General features: G+C 39.6%; 1 protein-coding gene across 1 annotated transcript in view; it reads left to right on the top strand.

The window, feature by feature from the left end:
• Positions 1–17250, top strand: part of SRD5A2 (steroid 5 alpha-reductase 2) — a gene marked incomplete at its 5' end in the record, with an annotated part of 34619 nt that extends 17369 nt beyond the window's left edge. The window contains 4 exons of the mRNA XM_081944484.1: positions 9834–9997; positions 12007–12108; positions 13190–13340; positions 17104–17250. Coding sequence (XP_081800610.1) covers positions 9834–9997; positions 12007–12108; positions 13190–13340; positions 17104–17170 — 484 coding nt within the window. The 3' untranslated portion in view covers positions 17171–17250. The remainder of the gene's footprint in view (positions 1–9833; positions 9998–12006; positions 12109–13189; positions 13341–17103) is intronic.
• Between the last annotated feature and the right edge of the window lie 4913 nt (positions 17251–22163).

Genomic DNA, 22163 nt, shown 5'->3' with positions numbered 1-22163 from the left:
ACATTGCAGCCATCATAAATATGAGTCAGTTGCCCAGTGGCCGAATTTTCATCATTTGACCATAGGGATGCTGCAATGATCATAAATGTGAAAAACGGGCATAAATCCATTTTCAGTGCTGTTATATGTTTGAACAGTGAACAATGGTTGCAAATTGAGGACTACCTGCAAGTTTGCTCCTGAATAACTAAGCAAAGACCAGCACTTCTGGATCAATGTGCTCTGACAGAATAGGCAAAGATAGAATTATTTGGCATAGTACCAGAAAACATGTTAGATGAAAAGCAAAAACAGCATTTCACCAGACAAACTCGATATCAGCTGTAAAGCATGGTGGTAAAATGTTATAATTTGGGTCTGCTTTGCTGCATCAGGGTCTGGGCACCTCAGCATCCCAGAATTAACTATGAATTCTTCCTTATACCAGAGGGTCATTGAGCATCTGTCAGAAGATTGAAGCTCAACTGCAATTGGACCCTGCAACACAGTGGTAGGTTTCAAAAAATTTTGGAACCTTTTCTGTAGGTGTGGCCTGCTTTGTGGGAGTGGCTTGCTGCCCATGTGACCGAGTGGGAGTGGCTTGCCATCCATATGACCAGGTGGGAGTGGTTTGCCACCCATGTGACCGGGTGGGAGTGGCCACAACAATGTCACTGAATTCTTTGCCCCAATGGATAAACTACAATAAGATTAAAATAAGTACACAAAACAATAAAAGAGCTACTTACAGAAGGAAGATGACTGTCCTTGCCAGTCTTCAGTATCACTGACTCTAATGAATGGCCTGCAGAAAGAAGAGACACAGAAATGAACTCTTCCATTGCATGCACTGCATTAAGATGAAACAAGCACCCAAAGCAATAAAACAGCTACTTACATAGGAAAGATGACTGTCCTAGCGGTCATACTCTGTTGCCTCTTCATCCTGTTAAATAATACTAACTGCAGAAGAAATAAAACAATATTGGACTCAATTGTGGTTGTAAGCTGAGGACTACACTACAGGTAACATAAGGGACCTCTGTTTTCACCCAGCAATGTCTTTTCAGGAAGGATGTCCCCCAACAAACAGGAAAGATATAGTCTTTCATCCAAGAAGTTAGAGCAAGAATGAATGTCATAGGTAGATTCACAGAGCAATACAGATGTCTTTTTCTGAAATTTAGTTCTCAGTTCAAAAAAAACAGGAATATATGAATTAGGTTTAGTACTTAGGTCAGTCCAAGTAGCTATTCAAGAGTTAGTGGTTAGAATAAAGGATAAAGCAAGATATGGATTTAAAATCAGAAATATTTTGTTGGCTATTTGAAAGGGAATACAATACATATTTAATTTTACACATGTTAGCAGCTGCTGGAATTGTGTTTGCACAACAATGGAAAAGCAGAGATATGAAAATGAATAAATATTAGAATGTGCAGGAATAAATAAATTGACAATTAAAATCAAGAAGTCTTTGAATACTTTTTCATGTGGGATTTGTTTTAGCAATTGCTAACTGAAACAGAAATTAGAAATCTAAAAGTATGAAAGAAAACACCAATTATGTAAGGAAAGGTCACTAAAATGTATAAGGAAATATTATTAGTACTTGATCATTGTTAGGGATGTAACCCTAGGCTTGGCTTGGCAATGTATATAAGCTATGATTACTTTACTGTTACTTTAAATGATAAAGAGATGTAATTGGCTTGTTACCTGAAGCAGCCATAAGAGGGAGCCAGAATGGCTGTTAGCTCTCTGTTTTGTTAGACGCTGGTCGGTGTATTGTGAGGTATTGTGGTTTGCTACTGTTAGCTATATTTTGTGTGCTAGACTGACTATTTTGATAACTGAATTACTGAACCGTGTATGACTTGGACTGTTAACCAGACTCTGAATACTTCTATATTTCTACATAGTAAACTACTATATTTTTATACTATTCAGTGTCTCTGTATGCTGGTTTGTGCGTGTTCTTCCATATCACTCTCATTATGCTTCTCTGCATACTCGCTCTCCTAACGGGGAGCTTATTATAACAATCATTATTAATGTGTAGATAACTGTGGGACATTACACACCCACAAACTATGACAGTGCCAGGAAAACACCAAAAAATAACAATTTCCCCCCAAAAGACTGCAGATGAAACCAGTTTTTCCCCCTAACCCAAGGACAGGAAAGACAAAGCCACTGGAATAAAAACCATTAAGGCATTGTGGGAAATTATAAAGGACAGTGCCAGGAAGCTCACAGAACCAGTAACCACCTCACAATTACCTAAACAACCAGGTATCACATAGAAACACACAAAATCTGGCAAAGCTGCCTTGCACCAAAGTGGCCTGCCCATAGAAAAGCAGCCACTTTGAGACACATAAACCATGTACCAACCTGCACACTTAAAAGCAACATATTGCATCACAAATAAACCATTTGCAAAAATAAATAACATTTCTTGTAATAAACATATTCTATAAACAATAAATAAATAAAAAATTCCCGAAAATAATTTTAAAAAATATATTCTATAAATAATAAAAAAGTCCTTAAAAACCATTAAAAATATTCTATTCACAATAAATTACAATAAAACCATTTTAAATATTCTATCCACAATACTTTTAAATGTGTTGAGTATAGAATATTTTTATGAATATTTATATTTTAATGAAACCATTTCAAAGTATTCCACACACAATAATTTAAAATGAAACCATTAAAAATATTCCATACACAATAAATTACAATAAAACCATTTTAAAATATTCTATCCACAATACTGATGGGCAGGGCTTCATGTCGCGGTGCCACAACGACTTCCCGGGAGCTCCAGACAGCCGTTGAATTCGGGTCATCTGGACGGTCCAACTAGACCCAAACCGCCCCGAAGAGACAGTGAAAGGTAGGGGGAGATCCTGCGGTCCCAGAGAGATCTGCAAAGTCTCTGGCGACCCAGAAAAAGCCCCCTTTGCCAGCGATCCTGAGTCAGCCTCAAGGCTGCTGAAACTGCTGACAGTTCCCAAACGCAAGCGCAGGAGAGAAGCATGTCATTTTGGTGAGAGTTTTTAAATCTTTTTTCTATTGGAGAGAGAACACCCTAAAGTTGGAAACTTAAGTTAAAATAAAGGTGGACTAGAGAGAAAGTGCCGGATCTAAGATCGCTAATTGAAGTTTTTTCTTTTTTCCCTTTTTCTTTTTGGAAACCAGGCTGGACTTTCAATTGCAACTTAATGTGGCTTGGCTTATTGTGTTTTTTCTTTTTAATTTTCTCAACTCTGGACTTTGTGGGGATAGTGAATTAAAATTTTAACTGCATTGAAGATCCTTTTCTTTCTTTTTTTGGCTTTTCTTTTTGTATTTCTGAATTTTTGCTCTCTGAAAGTAAAAAAGTTAAAAATGGAGCTGGGAAAAAATAAGTATTGAGGGTGGATACAATTTAACACTGCCACCTAGTGGAGTTGAAACATTGTTATTAAGTGCTACTATTTGAACTGTTTAGAGCAGTGGTTCCCAAAGTGGGCGGTACTGCCCTCTGGGGCGGATGGCTTAGGGGGGCGCTAAGAGGCAAGGGGGGCAGCAGTGGGGTGCTAAGAGGCAAGGGGGGCAGCAGAAGAGTGCTGGAGGTGGTTCCCTCTAGCGAGCCATTTAGAACCAGTTCGCTCACTCGCTCCCACCTATCCAGAAGCAGCTCGATCGCTCGCTCCCCCCGCCTGTCTGCACTATGCTAGCCCTGACCACCACTCACCGATTGGCTGGCTCATCAATTGCCCTGCCCGCCTCTAAGAGCCCTATCTAAACCCAGTTACCTTTTTTTCTGCTTGGCTTTCTATAGATAGGGCTCTTAGAGGCAGGCGGGGTGATTGGTGAGCCAGCCAATCAGTGAGCGGTGGGCAGGGCTAGCGTAGTGCGGACAGGCGGGGGTAGCGAGTGATCAAAGGGAGGCCCCTTTGCCTCCCTTCGCTCCCACTTTGTCTTGAGGTCGCCGCAGCTGCCGGACGCGGACGGACTGGGGTAGACAGAGCGGCGGAGCAGCCCAGGCGGGCGAGCGAGTGAGCCTGGGCCGCTCTGGCTACCTCCATCCGTCCACGCTTGGCAGCTGCAGCGACCTCATCAAGACAAAGTGGGAGCGAAGGGAGGCAAAGGGGCCTTGGTGCTCTGCCTGATCCTCCTTCGCTCGCTTGCTATTTTGCCTGGATGGGACGCCTCAGCAGAAGCCCTTTGCTGGCGGCCAGACCTCCCCTCCCTGGGGCGACGGGTGGTAGTTTGCATGGTGCGGCCAGCTCCTAGGAGGTAAGTTCCCGCCACCGTCCCCACCCCCCGCGCCCGTACTTGCAGGCAGCCATGCAGCCCTGCGCTATAAGCAAGCCAGGAATCCTTGCAAGGCTGCTGAATCCTAAGGGAGATGCGAATGGAACCAAAATTTGAAAAACATGTGAAATTCTTTCTGGAGACCAGAAGCAAACACACACACACACACACACACACACACACACAGAGCAAAAGTGTCTGGTTTTGAATATAATCCTCCCTAGTGCTTGGGGAAAAATAGACAAACATTTCGATATACATTTTGAATTAACTTGGGAAGAAAATTGCTAAAATCACTTTTAGTTGTGTTCTACATTAAGGATTCATGCAGTAGCATTTCTTGTTGAATTAGCAGAGTAATATTTACAACAGCCAGCTAAGATAGTTTTATCTGTCTTATAATGTGCGTGGGTAGAGGACTTAGGCATAAGTGCAACATTTGCCTGTGATTATATGATAAATTCACAGCTTATACATTTGAATTAGATGTTTTTCAATTCATGTTTAACCTATACTTGATATACTTATATTCAATACATAAGGTGTTAATTACGTCAATGGAAGAGATAGGAAACTGCATTAGTGATATATATGTCAATGCGTTGATTTGTACTAAAAATGTTTAGCTTAAAGAAGTTATAAGGAATCACAAATATGAGGTGGAAAATGTAATGTAGTTGAGGATGACCCTTTGCATGAGCTGTATTGGGAATAATAATAATAATAATAATAATAATAATAATAATAATAATAATAATAATAATAATAATAATAATATGATGATGATTCACCAAAGAGGCGTTCTGGCCACCTGATTTCCAGAGTGCGCATGTGCGCCAGTTACCTGGTCTTTGGGTTTCCGGCGCTCTGCTGCGCACGAAGATCACCTGGCGCACTGGAAACCAAGAGAGCAGTGATAGCGCGCATGCCCATAAACAGGGCTCTGCGTGCCGTCTCTGGCATGCGTGCCATAGGTTCACCATCACGGGTATAGATTAACTCCAAGGTCAACTTCAGACCAACAATCAAGTAAGCAATAACCTAATCAAGAAACTGCCAAAGAGCCCAAACAAAGAATCCCTAAGACTGCCTCCATCCACACATATAAGTAAGTCACCAGAATATAAACCGGCAGCAAACAGCACTCCTTACTAGCAATGATGATGTTACCTAGTTAGGGTAATAAAAGGTCTGCAAGAAAACAAGCAAGCTCAGAGGGCCACAGCTGAAAACATTCTTCATGGAAGAGTAGGAAAAAATTCCTCCCAATCCCCAGACAGTTATAAGAATGCCTGCTTCAAGTTGTTTTTGCCAAAAAAGACGACCAAATATTACAGCCAACGGCATGCTACTTTTGCAATAGAAAGAAACAGCTTGTTCACTTTTTATTGAATAAATGATAGGAAATGTTCACAGGATTTTCTTTGTTCAGTCATCTTTATTTTTATTTACTGTGTGGATGAAACTAATTTGTTGATATGTCCACAGTGTATGTTAAAAAAGAAAAAAACTTTCATGAGGTGTACTTCCTTTTTTTTTTTTACATGTCAGTAGTTAGGCAGAAACAACACTAGAGGAGCTATTTATCTCAGGTTTCAGAGAAAAAAGGTTCCAAAAATGTACAGGCAACAATGAGAGGATCAGTGCAAATGTGATTAATAATTAAATAACTGAAGTGTTACGACAATTTTCAAAGTATGTTGTTTTTTAATTAGTTGGTGAAAAGGGTCAGGTTAATGCTGGTGTTCATAAATATTCTATATCTGATTAGAGAATTGAATCGGCAATCACATCTGAAACTATGCTCGTTGGCTGTTAACTTTAAAAACACAGTGTGCTTTCCTTGTCCCTGAAAGGCCTGCATAATTGTCTAAAATGGGGCTTTTTGTCCCGATTGATAAGTTAATGAAAACAGCAAGCACTTGTTTTATTCGCTGCTTAATATGTATGATAAGATACAAATGGCCTTTGCTGTATTTACACTGGAGTTATCTAATCAGTTTCCTTTAGAACAGGTTGATATTATAATTTGTGAATAACCTGGAATGAGTCATGCATGGATCAATATAAATCTGTTCTGTTTTACTGTTCAATTCTGGTCCATCATGTTCTTAACCACAATGTTTTAAGTGGACTTTTTTTTAAAAAGACAAATTTTAACCTTATTCTACCGTGTTTCCCCGAAAATAAGACAGGGTCTTATTTTCTTTTGACCCCCAAAATAAGCACTTGGCCTTATTTTCAGGGAGGTATTATTATTCTTGAGGTGCAGAAGGCAGTGAGCGTGGTCACCATGGCTGCTACTGTGTTGCAATATTTTCAGGGAGGGCTTATTTTCAGGGGAGGGTTTATTTCAGTGCATGCGTTCAAAAGCCCGATTGGGCTTATTATCCGGGGAGGTCTTATTTTCAGGGAAACAGGATAACTTAATTCTAATTCTAAAACATGGAGCTTTCATATAAATCTTTTTATTGTGCATATACAGGTGAAACTCAAAAAATTAGAATATCGTGCAAAAGTTCATTTATTTCAGTAATGCAACTTAAAAGGTGAAACTAATATATGAGATAGACTCATTACATGCAAAGCAAGATAGTTCAAGCCGTGATTTGTCATAATTGTGATGATTATGGCTTACAGCTCATGAAAACCCCAAATCCACAATCTCAGAAAATTAGAATATTACATGCAATCAATAAAACAAGGATTGTACATAGAACAATATCGGACCTCTGAAAAATATAACCATGCATATGTACTCAGTACTCGGTTTGGGCCCCTTTTGCAGCAATTGCTGCCTCAATGCAGCGTAGCATTGAAGCTATCAGCCTGTGACACTGCTGAGGTGCTATGGAAGACCAGGATGCTTCAATAGCGGCCTTCAGCTCTTCTGCATTGTTCGGTCTCATGTCTCTCATCTTTCTCTTGGCAATGACCCATAGATTCTCTATGGGGCTCAGGTCAGACGAGTTTGCTGGCCAATCAAGCACAGTAATCCCATAAACTATCTTGCTTTGCATGTAATGAGTCTATCTCATATATTAGTTTCACCTTTTAAGTTGCATTACTGAAATAAATGAACTTTTGCACGATATTCTAATTTTTCAATTTCACCTGTAGTTTTTTAATTTCTCAAAGATTTTTTAATCACACATTTTCTAATGTCACTTTTCTAATTACTCCAGAAATACATTTATTTTTGTCAAATTAGCCTTGTGCAACATTTTAACTGAAGCACGATGGAGACTATCAGAATTCAATTCAATCTTCCTGTGCTGAAATAGAATGCATTTTGTTGAGCTTTCAGTGTCTGCTTTCACAGAAGCCTCTAGTAGTTTTTTGTTCTGCTTCTCTTTGTTTATACAGCTTTACCTAATCATCTGAATACAGTCTGTGATCAGATAAAACAAATTTAATATTTCTTCATGGCCTTGGGGTCCAGATTGGCACATGTTTAATTATTATAAACTCCCTAAATTATGTCTACTAGATAAAATTGCAATCACAAACCTTCTGGATTACTAAATTGACAAATTACATAAAGAACTGTGGCCTCCCTGCCTCTTGTATAACAGCAGAACAAATTTTAAAAAGAGTTGCCCAAAGAATCACGGACATAGAAGCTCAAAATGACATAGCCACACTTAGTAAGACTAATAGCCTGAAATGGCTGAGCAAATATAAATGCACTTTCCAAATGGACAACTATTTAAAGTCACAATTGCCAAAATATCTCAAGGAGACATTTACCCGAGCAAGATTCAAACAGCTTGATGCAATGGTTAGATATGGGAGATTCAATTCTATCCCATATAATGACTGTACGTGTATTTGCAGAGCTGAAGAGGTAGAAGACCTGAATCATATATTATTTGATTGCTGTCTGTATAAGGGGGCGAGAGATAAGTACCTTGATTCATACATTAAGTGTATGATCCAGTGAGGCCCATAGTAAAACAACATACTTCATGTGTGACCAGAATTTGAAAACAACATTTAATACAGCACAGTTTCTGACTAAAATGGTACGATTGAGATCAGCATATGTGTGCCTGATTGGGGTAGATTGTAGGGGTGATACAGAAATATAATTTTATGTTAATTTATTCTATTTTATACATTTACGTATTAAATTATTGTATTTTATCCCATAATTATTATATTTTATCCTACTCTTATTTTAAATTGTTTTTATTGGATTTTATTGGTAATACGTATTTGAATCTTCTGTTTTGATATGACCTATAGGCTAATCAATAAAGCTAAGCTAATTATTATATTTATTTATAATATGCCACCTTTCAGGATAACAATCCCCCCAAAGTATTTTAGAAGCAGTTGTAAAGAAAAATGCTATATATATTGTTTAATAACAACCTTCAAATTTATTTGCCACTTGTCTCACCATGCAGCTACTCTGATAGGCTTCCAATAATAAGGCTTCCAATTTTCATGGAAGAAAATTAAAAATGCATTAAACCAGAAGTAAAATAGAACAATAAAATAAACAATGACAAATGAACACAATGAGAATACATATATCAGTATGGTTATTAAAAAGAAGGATGAATTCTTGTCCTGCCTTCAGGTGCTTTGGAGAATAGCTTGACTCCCTCTTCTTTGGGGGAATGCCCGAGATATTGGAACATTGCTTTCATGTCACCTCTAGTACTTCTGTTCATTAAATTAGACATACCCAATTCCAGCAAGCTTTCCTTATATGTTTTAGCCTCAGGTCTCCTAATCATCTTTGTGGCTTTTCTCTGTTTCTAGAGTCACAGCATCTTTTTTACATTGTGGAGACCAAAACTGAGCACAGGGAATCATCATCTAGGGAAGGTCACAACTGGTGCACAAACCAGAGCTAAGCAAAAGCTCTCCTGGTCATGCCTGCCTCTTCAAGCAGGACACTTGAGTCCAGAAGAACCCCTAGGTTGCAAACCGGGTCTGAACAGGATAGTGCAAACCCATCCAGAACTAAGGATGACAAACATTCAGATCCTGAGGCTCCATGCACTCAGTTTTGCTTGGGTTCAATCTAAGTCTGTTGTCCTTAATCTAGATCCCTACAGCATCCATACATCATGAGAAGACAGAGACAGTATCACTCAGATTGACATGTGTGGAGATGGTTTTATATAAATGTTAAACCAAGCCCTGACTTAATCCATTCACAACAATCCTTTTGGATCACAGTGCTCAAAATAAAACATCTAACTCAGGCATGTCTCTGAAAAGGAGAAAACTATTTTGCATACATGATGCCCTGTGCTTAAAAGGTGTGTCAAACATCTTATTTGCGTGATTACTTTTATTAGGTATTTTTGTGATGGGTTTGGGTTGCTATATACTTCATCTGACAGCAGACTCACTCTCCAAGTGACAGTGACAGTGTAAGTATTTTTAAGGTGCTACTGAAAATAGAATACTTGCCAACATGTAAGATTAGTTGAGATCTTGAATCTGTTATAAATCTGAGGTTTAACATTAATTTTATGTGATTTTCTGTTTCTTTTCCTTTCTTTCCTGCTGTCCCCCAGGACATTCATTTATCCATTCGTCCAAAGAGGCAGACCTTTCCCAATGAAGATAGTGTTTTATGGTACACTGTTCTGCATCTATAATGGCTTCCTTCAAGGTTACTACATGATTTATTGTGCTGAATATCCTGATGATTGGTGTAAAGACATACGATTTTTGTCAGGTATTGTCTATGTTGTGTGATGTGTCATATGTCTGCTATTCAGTTCATCCAAACTTTGCCAACATTGGGAGGGATGGAGGGCATAGTACCTGTGAAAATCTTAAGGCAGAAAAACAAAACAAGAGAATTAAAAAAAACTGGTTTTCCTACTGCAATCTTATACTAATTGAACAAAGGTACAAAATAGATTCTCTACTTATCATAATAATTGTCAGAGAGTATTCTGATCACATTTCAGGCTAATATAGAAAGGGCTTTATCCCTCGAATGGAAGAAAGAAATGATGTTTAATAGGAATTAGTACTTTTAAAATCTATGCTTGTGGATCCAATTGCAGTTGGATATAGAACTAACATTTTTCTGCATTTGATACTACAGTTCACTACTCAGAATAATTTGCCGACATATGTACCATATTAGGGAGATGTGTTTACAGGTATTAGGGGGTAAAAAAGCTTTTTAGTGCACATTTTTATGTGGAAAATTTAGCAAAGTTATGCAGCAAGCAGACAAAATGAACTTAAGGTTTGAAAAATGAGAAATGAAGAAATGTGAAACTGAGAAAAATAAAACAGTTTGCCCATTCATACTCTTGTTTTTGGAAGTATGTTTCTCTCAGACATCTACCAAACTCACTCTTGTATATTCAATTTTTTATTGCATTTATTTAACTTTTATAAATATTTGGTACATTTGCAATGAAACATTTACAGAGTATTATACATACTATCTATTTATATATAATTTTGCTTTAACTTGTAAGGTGCTTTAGAAAAACTCAAAAACACCCTATCAAATGTTGATAATAATCGCCCTGATGATCCTGCATAGCAGAGCTGAGGAACCATGGCCCCTTTATGACTTGTGAACTTCAACTCCCAGAATTCTCCCAGAAAAGTCCTACACGTAAATAAGAAAAACCAAAAGTACACCTATAAACAGGATGAAACCAGGTTTAATAGCAGTGACTGAGATGGATCTTGGAGTCTTAGTGGACAACCAATTAAATATGAGCTAGCAGTGTGCGTCAGCAGCCAAAAAGCCAATTCTATCCTAAGTTGCATTAACAGAGGGATACAATCAAGATCAAGTGAGGTACTAATACCACTCTATAAAGTAAGACCACACCTAGAGTACTGCATCCAGTTTTGGTCACCACACTATAAAAAAGATGTTGAGACTCTAGAAAAAGTGCAGAGAACAGCAACCAGGATGATTAGGGAACTGGAGACTAAAACATATGAAGAACGGTTACAGGAACTGAGCCTGGCTAGTCTAATGAAGAGAAGGACCAGGGGAGACATGATAGCAGTGTTCCAATATTTGAAGAGATATCACAAACAGGAGTGGGGATGTCAAGCTATTTTCCAAAGCACCTGAAGGCCAGACAAGGAATAATGGATGGAAACTGATGAAGGAGAGATTCAACCTAGAAATAAGGAGGAACTTTCTGACAGTGAAAACTATCAACCAATGGAACAGCTTGTCTTCGGAAGTTGTGGGAACTTCATCACTTGAGAATTTCAAGAAGAGATTGGATTGCAATTTGTCAGAAATGATGTAGGGTCACCTGCATGAACGGGGTGGTGGTGGACTAAATGACCTATAAGGCTCTTTCCAACTCTGTTAATCTGTTATCTGTTAATTCCTGAGCCAGCCAAGCTGAGAGCTGAAGTACACAAGTCATAAAAGGGCCATCGTTCCCCACCCCTGCTGTATAGTATTCTCCTTGGTTCCTCCCAACTAGGAGAGATCAAGTCAGCCAGCCAACAGAGGACTGAGAAATAAGCATATTTTACCACTTTTATTGCCACAAGGCAAGCCTGAAGAAAGACACTTACATGATCCTGGTTAGAATTGCTCTTGAGGTATCTCTTCTGAATATTTTTCACAAAAATAGGGAGTATATTTTCTCAATGGTGAAGAATAAAGCCAGTGCAATATTTGTTTGAATAAAGTCTGAAAAACAAATTTGTATTATCCAACTCATAAATATTTTTTCCTTTTAGGTCTTTTGCTGTTTTTGTCTGGCATGGGAATCAATATCTACAGTGATTTTCTTCTACGTCAGCTAAGAAAGCCTGGAGAGTTCACTTACAAAATTCCACAAGGTATATAATTTTCCTTCCAAACTTCATGAAAAATAGGATAACTCTGAAAACCTTGCTTGTATCACAAGAGCCTGTCCTTAGGGCACGATAAAGAAGACACTAGCTGGAAATGTGAAATCATTTAATTGCCCTTTTGTTCATTAACACAGTTAATGAGATTCTCTGAGAAAGTCTTGATCAGATGCCAGAATGAAGAACTGGAAGAGATTGCACTTATTTGGTACCTCAGCCCCGTTTCCCCGCTGATCACCATTTATTTAGCCTCTTCGGTGTGCCTAAAATGAAATGGAAATACACTATATTGCCAAAAGTATTCGCTCACCCATCCAAATAATCAGAATCAGGTGTTCCAATCACTTCCATGGCCACAGGTGTATAAAATCAAGTACCTAGGCATGGTACATCATGGGTGTCAAACTTGCGGCGTCACATTGCCGTCACATGACATTTCACGATGTTTTTCCCATTTGCAGAGCTGGGGTGGGCATGGCCTGTGAATAATACATCCGGCCCACTGCCCACCAGTTTGACACCCTTGTATTAAACTATGTGTGTTGTCCGACCTTTCACATGAGCACTCAGTTTTGGTATACTCAGGGGTGAGATTCAGTCGGTTCGAATCAGTTCAGGTGAACCAGATGCTAATTTTACATCTGGTTTGCCGAACCGGCAAGGACTGCATGAGTCTCCACGCGGCCCTTGTGGATGCCAGATAAGTGCAGGACCCACGCAGAGGTTCTGGGAGGGTGAAAAATGGGCTCCCAGAAGTCTGGAAATGGGCCCGTTCTGGCCTTTGGAGGGCCTCTAGAGCCCAGGGGAGGCCGTTTTTGCCCTCCCAGAGGCTCAAGGAAAGCCTCCGGAGCCTGGGGAGTGCAAAAATGCCCTCCCCACCCTGGTGCAGGAGGCTGAGTAGGCCATGGCCACGCCCACCCAGCAACCAGGCAGAGAACTGCTTGCTAAAATGTTTGAATCCCACCCCTGGATATAAGTCTTCAAGGGAGCCATAAACAAATAAATAATAATAATGCTAATAATTAGCTGTTGTTTCTCAAGAGTATTTAAACGGATCTCTTCTCTGCAGGAGGATTGTTTGCATATGTCTCAGGAGCAAATTTTCTTGGAGAAATCCTGGAATGGTTCGGGTATGCTATAGCGTCCTGGTCTCTACCTGCTTTAGCCTTTGCATTTTTTACTCTCTCCTGCATTGGACCACGTGCTTATCATCACCATAGGTATTTTTACGGTATAAATTATACAATATGGTATCTGACAACATTCTAGTTAATAATATTGCTCAGAAGCAGGGAATAATATATATGAGCCTTTCTATATCAAGCTGGAGTCGCTCTATGAGTGCGACGGGTGGTGTCTAAATTTGATATATAAATAAATAAGTAAACTAAAGGGCCAATTGATCAGAACTGTGAAAGCTTCAGAATAAGTGCTTCGGACTATTCATGACTGTGATGCCTCTCTGCTCTTTATTAAAGCAACCCATTTTTGTCTTTCAGGCTTCTGCTCGTCTGAAAAAGGGTACCATACCCTAATAACTAAATCAATTCTTAAAGCAGTTGCATCCCTTCTTTTCATTTTGCTCCCATTGATTTTATACGCTGTGCTTGTGCTCTTTCTCCTTTTCCAGACATACCTTGTGACCGTGTGTATGTTTGTTCTGGGAAACAGATTGTGCACATTCTCAGCCACATCTCCATTCTATTCTATTGTAAACTGCTTTGATGCCACTTGTCACTAAAATTCCCTTTTCCTCACAAAACTAATGCTGCGTTATTAGCAAGCAATATGCAGTTATGCTTCAATCTATTTTGCTCAAATATTTGTCTCCCAGAACTGTCAAAATAGATAAGACAGTAAAAGAGGAGTCAGAAGATGCCCATTTATTTGAAATATTAATACTCTGCCTTTGATCCAAATTGACTCCACTGTGTTAAAATAATCTCCTGTGGGCCCTTAAACTGACGTGTGCAGCTGCGGATTGCAGTTCTGCTTGGATGAGGATTGTGAGCCTGGGGAAATTTGTTTGTGCTCCTCTCTTTTAGGAAATCTAAGTGTGAGCTGCCTGTAGCACAAGGCACATGAGAACATACGTGTCTCTGTATTTTATTCTAGAAGTCAGATAGGTGTATGGAAATATGTGTGTTTCTGGATAGGAATTTTGTAGCTACCTTTCTTATTGTCAAACCACATAAAATAGTCAATGGATTTATTTAGTTGTGGCCTTCTACAAGTGGATTAGAAACTGCTGAAGCATCGATTTTTCCCATCTACCCTTGTTTTCTTTGTTTCCACACAGATCTGCTTCACTTGTGTAATTTATAGGACCTAACACACAGCATGTCTATTGTCTTTTTTACTTTTGCCCTGAAACTTCAAATGCTGAATCGGGTATGCCACCAGTCATATAAATATATACACAAAGCTTTCTGTAGGAGCCACACTGAATAGACAACTTAGAAAATTAGAATAAGAACTTTCTTGTCACGTTATCCTTAAAGCTGAGGGTTTTATAAACTTTCAACAAGGAACATAACTTTTTGTTGTATTTTGTACAACTTTTTATTTTGTTACTTAAGTTTCATTTAGCCAAGCATAAAAACCATGTAGAAAATACCTTGAAATACAGGTAGTCCTTAATTTACAACCAGGGCCGGATTTTCCTATAGGCTAACTAGGCTTCAGCCTAGGGCAGTGATGGCGAACCTTTTTTGGCTCGCGTGCCATAAGTGGGGGGAGTGCAGGGGGGTCATGTGCGGGCGTGCCGCACCCATAATGCAATGTGCGACCCCGTGTGCATGCGCGCACTACAAGCACTCCCCCCCATTTTTACATGCTTTTTTCGCCCTCCCCAGGCTCCAGAGGGAGAGCGAAAACAGCCTCCCCCGCCCCCCCGGACGCCCTCCAGAGGCATCAGGGAAGCCTCCAGAGACTTCCCTGATGCCTTCAGAGCACTCAAAATGATCCTCCCAGCAAACCGGAAGTCACCTGCAGTTTGCTCAGAGGGTCGTTTTAAGCGTTCCGAAGGCTTCAGGGAAGCCTCCAGACGGTCCCTGAAGCCTTCGGAGTGGTCAAAATGACCCTCCCTAGCAAACCGGAAGTCACTTCCAGTTTGCTCGGAGGATCGTTTTGAGCGCTCCGAAGGCTTCAGGGACTGTCCAGAGTCTTGCCTGATACCTCCAGAGGGCATCCGGGGGGGGGGAGCTGTTTTCACCCTCCCCAGGCTCCTATAAAGCCTCTGGGGAGGGCAGAAAATGGCTTTTAAAAAGGGTGAACTCAGCTGGCCAGCGCGCACATGCACGCTGGCCAGCTGACAGGGCAATGCCTCATGTGCCCTGACAAATGGCTCCATGTGCCACCAGTGGCACGCGTGCCATAGGTTCGCCATCACTGGCCTAGGGCCTCAAGATCAAGAGGGGCCTTTTATTTTCATTTATTATCCGTGCCACATTTTTTATAAAGGTTAGTACCAATTACAACATGTTTCATTTAATATATTGATATATATCACAGTAATGATGTATTTTATTATCTCTCATGTAATTTACAAACTTAAAAATGGGAGGTGAAAGGGCCCCATAAGTGGAATAGCCTAGGGCAGCGATGGCGAACCTTTTTTGGCTCGTGTACCACAAGGGGGGAGCGCAGGGGGGTCTTGTGCGGGCGTGCCACACCCATAATGCAATGCATGACCCCCCCAAGTGCGCATGTGCGCACAACGCGCGATCCCCCCATTTTTACATGCTTTTTTCGCCCTCCCCAGGCTCCAAAGGCTTTATAGGAGCCTGGGGAGGGCGAAAAGAGCCTCCCCCACCCCCCCGGAGGCCCTCGGGAGGCTTCAGGGACCGTCCGGAGGCTTCCCTGAAGTCACTTCCGGTTTGCTCGGAGGTTGGTTTTAAGAGCTCTGAAGGCTTCAGGGAAGCCTCCGGATGGTCCCTGAAGCCTCCGGAGGGCCTCCGAGGGGGCGGGGGAGGCTCTTTTCGCCCTTCCCAGGCTCCTATAAAGCCTCTGGAGCCTGGGGAGGGCGAAAGATGGCTTTTAAAAAGGTGAACTCAGCTGGCCAGCGCCTCGCGTGCCCTGACAAATGGCTCCGGGTGCCATCTGTGGCACGTGTGCCATAGGTTCGCCATCACTGGCCTAGGGCCTCTTTTCATCTAAATCCGGCCCTGTTTACATTTAATGACCATTCAAAGTTATAACAGAGCCGAAACAGGTTTCTTATGACCAGTTTCCACAATTATAACCCCGCAAAGTGAATGCGGAAGCCAGATTTGCTTGTGAATCGCCTAACAACCATGGAAACAATGGTGGCAAAATGGGCCAGGACTCAGTTAACCACTGCCTTGCTTAGCAATAGAAATTTTGAGCTTGTGTTCGTACGTTGAGGATTACCTCTTCCACTGTTTTATTCTTGGACTTGTCATGATGGATAAATAATGCTGAATATAGATCTCTGACAAATAACGATCAACATTTACCAGCTAGTCGCTATTCAAAGATAACAGGAGTTCTCTACAAATGATATCAGTTGAAGTCTGTCTCTGCTGGAAGACACCAAATGATTAAATCTTGCCTTCCAGAAATATTGAGTCTTTCTCAAGTGGCTTACAAGTGAAAGGAAACTAAATATATAAACGTCACATGTAGTTTTTGTAGTATTTGATAAATTTTTCATTACAAATTATCAAATATTTATAACAATTAAAATAAGTGCAGTAAAATATTGAATATAAAAGAGTGAGTTTTAATGTTATCGGAATTGTTACCATCATGGCAGATGGTCCTTTGATAGAGAGAAGGACATAAAATTAACTTTTTATTTATCATTTAAATGTTAACATTCTTTGCAACTTTGGATCCATTTGTGAGCCATTTTTGAAGAGCCATATACCAGAAGAGATTTGAGAAATGAGATTCTACCTTCTCAAAGCAGGATTATAATTTAGGGTACATATCTTCATGTTTGTGTTTGTTTTCTTACAGGTATTATCTGAAGACATTCACAGCCTATCCAAAATCAAGAAAAGCCTTGATTCCTTTTATATTTTGAAGAACAGTTATCCGAATGGATGGGTGTTATCTGTTCTTTATTGTTTACATATTTTTTATTGTTGTTAAGTATAATGTATTAAAGACCCTTGAATAATTTCATTTTGTGTAATAGAATCCTTCTAGCTCTTAAAATCATGAAGAATAGTCAGCAACTAATGTTCTCCTACCAACATTTCACACATTGGCAACTAGTGCTGCTTGTCTGGGATATTAGACAGTTGTCACTATCTACTTTTCACAGAAAGTGAAAATTAAGAAAAATTCAGTTAAGGGGTTTGTTAGCTAGTTTATTGCTAAAGTTTATTGCTCTATTTCTGTGTTCTTTCTCATAAAGACAAAGAAAACATTCTAGAAAAAGTGATACTCAGTTTCAAGCTATATAAATGCATCTTTTGGTATTTCTTCTTCAAATGAGTTATGGTTGTATATAATTATTATCAAAAATGAAATGTAACTCGCTCAGTTATTTTAAAAGGTAATTTAACTGGTAATAGTGTTTTTATAAGTGTGATCCATGAGCTGAATATGACATCAAATAAAAATCAGATCTTTTGCATGAAACAGAAAAAAATGTGCTTGTGATTTGTGGTTTTGATGATTAGAAAAAAAAGGATAATAGAAAAAAGGGGTGGTTGTAATAATAGAATAAGAATATTGTATATGTATTTATATTTCCTGCAAAGAAAATTGGAAGCTTCTTCTGTTTTTTATTATTTTTTTCTTTCTGCACTTTTGCTTTTCTTTCTTTTTTCTTTCTTTTTTTCTTTCTTTCTTTTTTCTTCTGCTCTTTATTAGTTATGTGCTTTGTAAAACTTTGAAAAATATTTTTAAAAAACACTACACAAAGCATCCTATCACTTTAAAAAAAATTCTATTTACTTTTACTTGGCAATCAAGAAATAGGAATCCATCTCCCATCTTCCTATCCAGATGGTAGGTATTTTGTGTTAAAAGCCTAATATCTGGTGACTGAATGGATCCATAGCACAGAAATGGTTCTTCATTGCACTTTCTTGTTTTCTTTTACTTTTTAATTTAGAGTTTCTGAGTAGTTCCCACAGATCCAATTTTGACTTAGCTCAGTTTCAGAGTCCAGACCAAAAAGATCAACTGTTGGCACCTGGCCAAGTCAGAAATAGTCTCAAATTGCCAATAATGGGGGTGGGGGGATGAGCTGTACAGTGCCCCTAACAGTAAACTTTCTATGCTTCTCAAGAGATACCTAAATTTCTGTGTATATACAGTACTGCATACAACAGCTCTGGCTCCATATATCAGTTGACTAAAAGATAAGGGAGAACAGAGATGACAAAATCCAGCATCTTCTCTGCGTCTAAAACAGTTGATCCATGTTCTTAGATCCTGTAGTGTGTTTGCATGATTCTCCTGTGAGCTTGCTTCCAAATGAACTGAATACTATTATGCAGATGCTAACCAATAAGGTTGGACAGTACAGCTTATTCTTTAAATAATAAATTCCAGCTGTTTTTTGTAACCTTTAGTTTTATGTAATCTTTTGCAAGCAATTACTCTTGTATGATTCTATGTAGGCATATTTAAAAGAGGCAAAGGCACTTTTCCTGCAACATTGCATCATCTTTGCAACAACTTGGCTTCTCATGATTACCTTTAGACTACTGTCTTTCTGTCCTGCTCGGCATCAAGTAGGGAGATTGTGAATCAAAGAGTGAGCCCAAGATCCCACATAATTCTGGCTCTACAGCAGTGTTTTTCAAACTGGACAACTTTATGGTGTAAAGATTTCAACTCCCAGAATTTCTAAATTCTTCTGCAACAAACTGGTGAACAAACATACTTGTGGATACTTGATTTCTTATCGATAGGCCCCAGTTTGTGCAAATTGAAAGAAAAGTTTCCATCTCCTTGTGTATGGGTTCCCCAAAGGGTTGTGTCTTTTTTTTTTTAAGCAAAATTTTATTGGTTTTTTTAAAAATAAAAAGGAAAGGGGTATTGGAATGGATTACAAATTTTGGCAGTTACAATGTGTGAAAGGTGTCCCCACCCCCCGTACTCATAGTATTCATTTACACAAATAATTCAATATTACGTAATAGTAATTTGTCAGCATATAAATTCAGATAGCAATTTCAATCAATTTATATCAAACCGATTTCCTTATTCATTTTTGTGATCTGAGTTTTCTTGGTATTGCCCCTTCTCCCCCCGGCAGCAGGGCTCCGGCTCCTCCCGTGTCTTATATGTCAGGTATAAGATCATCAGGTTTATCTAGGAGTACTTTATTTTTTTCCATAAAGGCCTGAGTCTCTATGATTGTATTAATTCTGACTCTTGTGTCCTCCAAGAATATTAACATGCCTTCAGGCATCAGCCATCTGAACCACACCCCCTTCTGCTATAGCTTCTTCGCTAATTGCGAATAATTTTTTCTTTTCTCTCTCACTTTCTTGGGGATCTGTTTCAGAATGGTTATATCTCTATCTTGATATTTCAATGCTTGCCCTCTTTGTGCACTCAGAATCCCATCTCTTGTGGTCTTTCTGAGAAATTTAACATGTACCTCCCTGGGAACATTATGTGTTCTAGCATATGCTGAGGTTACTCTGTAAACCAGATCCAGTTCCCACCCCATCTGTTGTTTTTCTTTCTGAATGTATTCAGCCAAGATGTTTGTCATGATGTCCCTTAAATCTTCATCATCTGCCTCCACTACATTTTGGAACCTAAGGAAAAAGGACATTCTTTCAAATTCTGTTTTCATTTGGTGGATTTCAATCTCCTGGTTCCCCTTCTGCACCCCTTGCACCTCCCCCCTCATCTCAGCCGTCCCTCCCTCCAAAAGATCCAGTCTCTGTGTATTTTTACTCGTCTGGTCTTGGTTCGCTTTAAGCTGCTCTCTCATCTCCTTTAGTTCACTTTTTATGTCTTCCTGTCCCTTTAAAATTTGTTGGAACATCTGTTGAAAATCCGTCTCAGCAGGTTTGGGCTGCATCAGTGATGTTAAAGTTTGTTGTCCGGATGGACTGGATACTGTTGATGTTAGGGCAGAGACAGCAAAGCCCGGCTTCCCCGGAGGTGGTCTCTTAGGTGGCATTATGTTGAGCAGTAAAAGTTCAAAGTCAATACAGAGAGGACGTTAAGGGGGGAAACCGCCGAGAGAGTTCAGGAGGCTAGGAGTCCAAGCAGAGGGGAAATTATTCTAATTACTTCTGGCAGTAGAGTAAAAAAGTCCTTTGTTCCAGGGAAATCCAATTCAGCAGGAGATTTGTCTGAGTGTCACGGAGAACAAAGACAGGAAGCCTGAACTTCTATAGGTGGAGTCAGTTTTCAATGTTTATAAAGACAACGGAAGTGTGCCATCTTGCCCTGCCAGCCTCGGGGTTTAGAGGCATAACAGAAAGTTTACAAAGCTTCCAAAGTTTTCAGATCATCACCTCATTTATAAAGTTAAAATCCAAAATCCGCCTTCGTTATGAGCGTGAAATCATTAATTGGCTCTCTCCCTTCCTCCTCCTCTAGGGCCAAGAGCAAAAGGATTTAAAGCCGCCTGTCCGAGGGGGGGGGGGAAGTTTGAGTTTTCTTCTCCAAAAACTCAAAGGGTTGTGTCTTGAGTCTGTTATTGTTCACCTTGATGACCCATGACTGTTGTGCCAAATCCGTTACGAATCATATTGTGAAGTAGGCGGATGACACAACTGACGGGGCTTATCCAGGATGACAGTGAAGATTCTTATAGGGAGGAGGTGAAGAATTTGGTGGACTGGTGCAATAAAAATAACCTGGTTTTGAGTGTTAGTAAAACAAAGGAGATCATTGTTGATTTTAGAAAGAGATGGCATAGTTATACTCCACTTTGTATCAAAGCTGCAGTTGTGGAGGTGGTCAACAGTATTACGTATCTGGGGGGGCAAATAACTATCTGACTTGGTTTTTTTCATATGTTATCTTTAGGGAAGCATTTTCTGTGTTGGATGAGGAGAGCACATCTTTCTCCTTCTGTCCTGGCCACTTTTTACAGAGGCACAATTGAGAGCATTTTAACAAACGGCAACACTATTTGGTTTGGTGATAGTAGTGCTTCAGATAGAAAATCCATACAGAGAGTGGTAAGGACAGCCGAGAAAATTATAGGATGCTTGCTTCCGTTATTCAGGATACTGCTTATAAGCGCTATGTGTATGTATACATCCAAACTGGACTGTGATGTTTCTCTGTGTCATATATGTGTGTGTATGTGGATATATGTATATTGGTTATGTTTTGAGAGCTGAATGCAACGAAATTTCATTTTAATGTATGCTGATTAGTGTACATTTAAAGTGACAATAAATGTTCTTTTCTTTTCTATTCTATTCTCATTCTAATTCTAAATATATTATTGTTTGCTGATAGACCTGAGAGGGTTTGAAAAAACAAGAGATTTATTTAAATAAAGTGATTTATCTATTTAATAAACTGGCTGAGTTCGTTCATTCATTCATTCAACTGGGTAATCCATTCCACCTGGGAACGGTGTACATAAGGCACTTAAAATAATACAAAGATCATGCAAAACAAAGTCCCAGAAAAAGAATACCCACACCACTGAAACCAGGGATGTATTCAGCCAGTTCGGACCGGTTCAGGTGAACCGGTAGCAGAAATTTTGAGTTCAGAGAACCGGCAGATACTACCTCTGGTTGGCCCCACTGTCCGACCCCTGTCGTTCCCTGTCCTATATTCCCTTGTTTTTTAGCTCAGCTGATTCGCATGGCAGTATGGATTGCCCCACCTCAGCTGAGCTAAAAAACAGCTCAGTTCACCAGTTGACATTGAGGACGGTCTTTGAGTGCTGTCCTAGAACCAGTAGGAAAAAATTTGGAATCCCACCACCAAATCTTAGTAGGGCAATGTTAACTTTTGTTGTTTCTTCTCCAAGAACTCAATTTCTAACACTTTTTTTCCCAACCATAGATTTCTGCAAAATCTGCAAAGATTTTAAAAGATTGGAGCGGGGGTGGGTGGGTGTGTTC

Source organism: Natrix helvetica, assembly GCF_964273705.1.
Source record: "Natrix helvetica genome assembly, chromosome: 2".
Classification (NCBI taxonomy): domain Eukaryota; kingdom Metazoa; phylum Chordata; class Lepidosauria; order Squamata; family Natricidae; genus Natrix; species Natrix helvetica.
The sequence above is the reverse complement of the archived record's forward strand: the minus strand, read 5'-3'. Positions and strand labels throughout refer to the sequence as shown.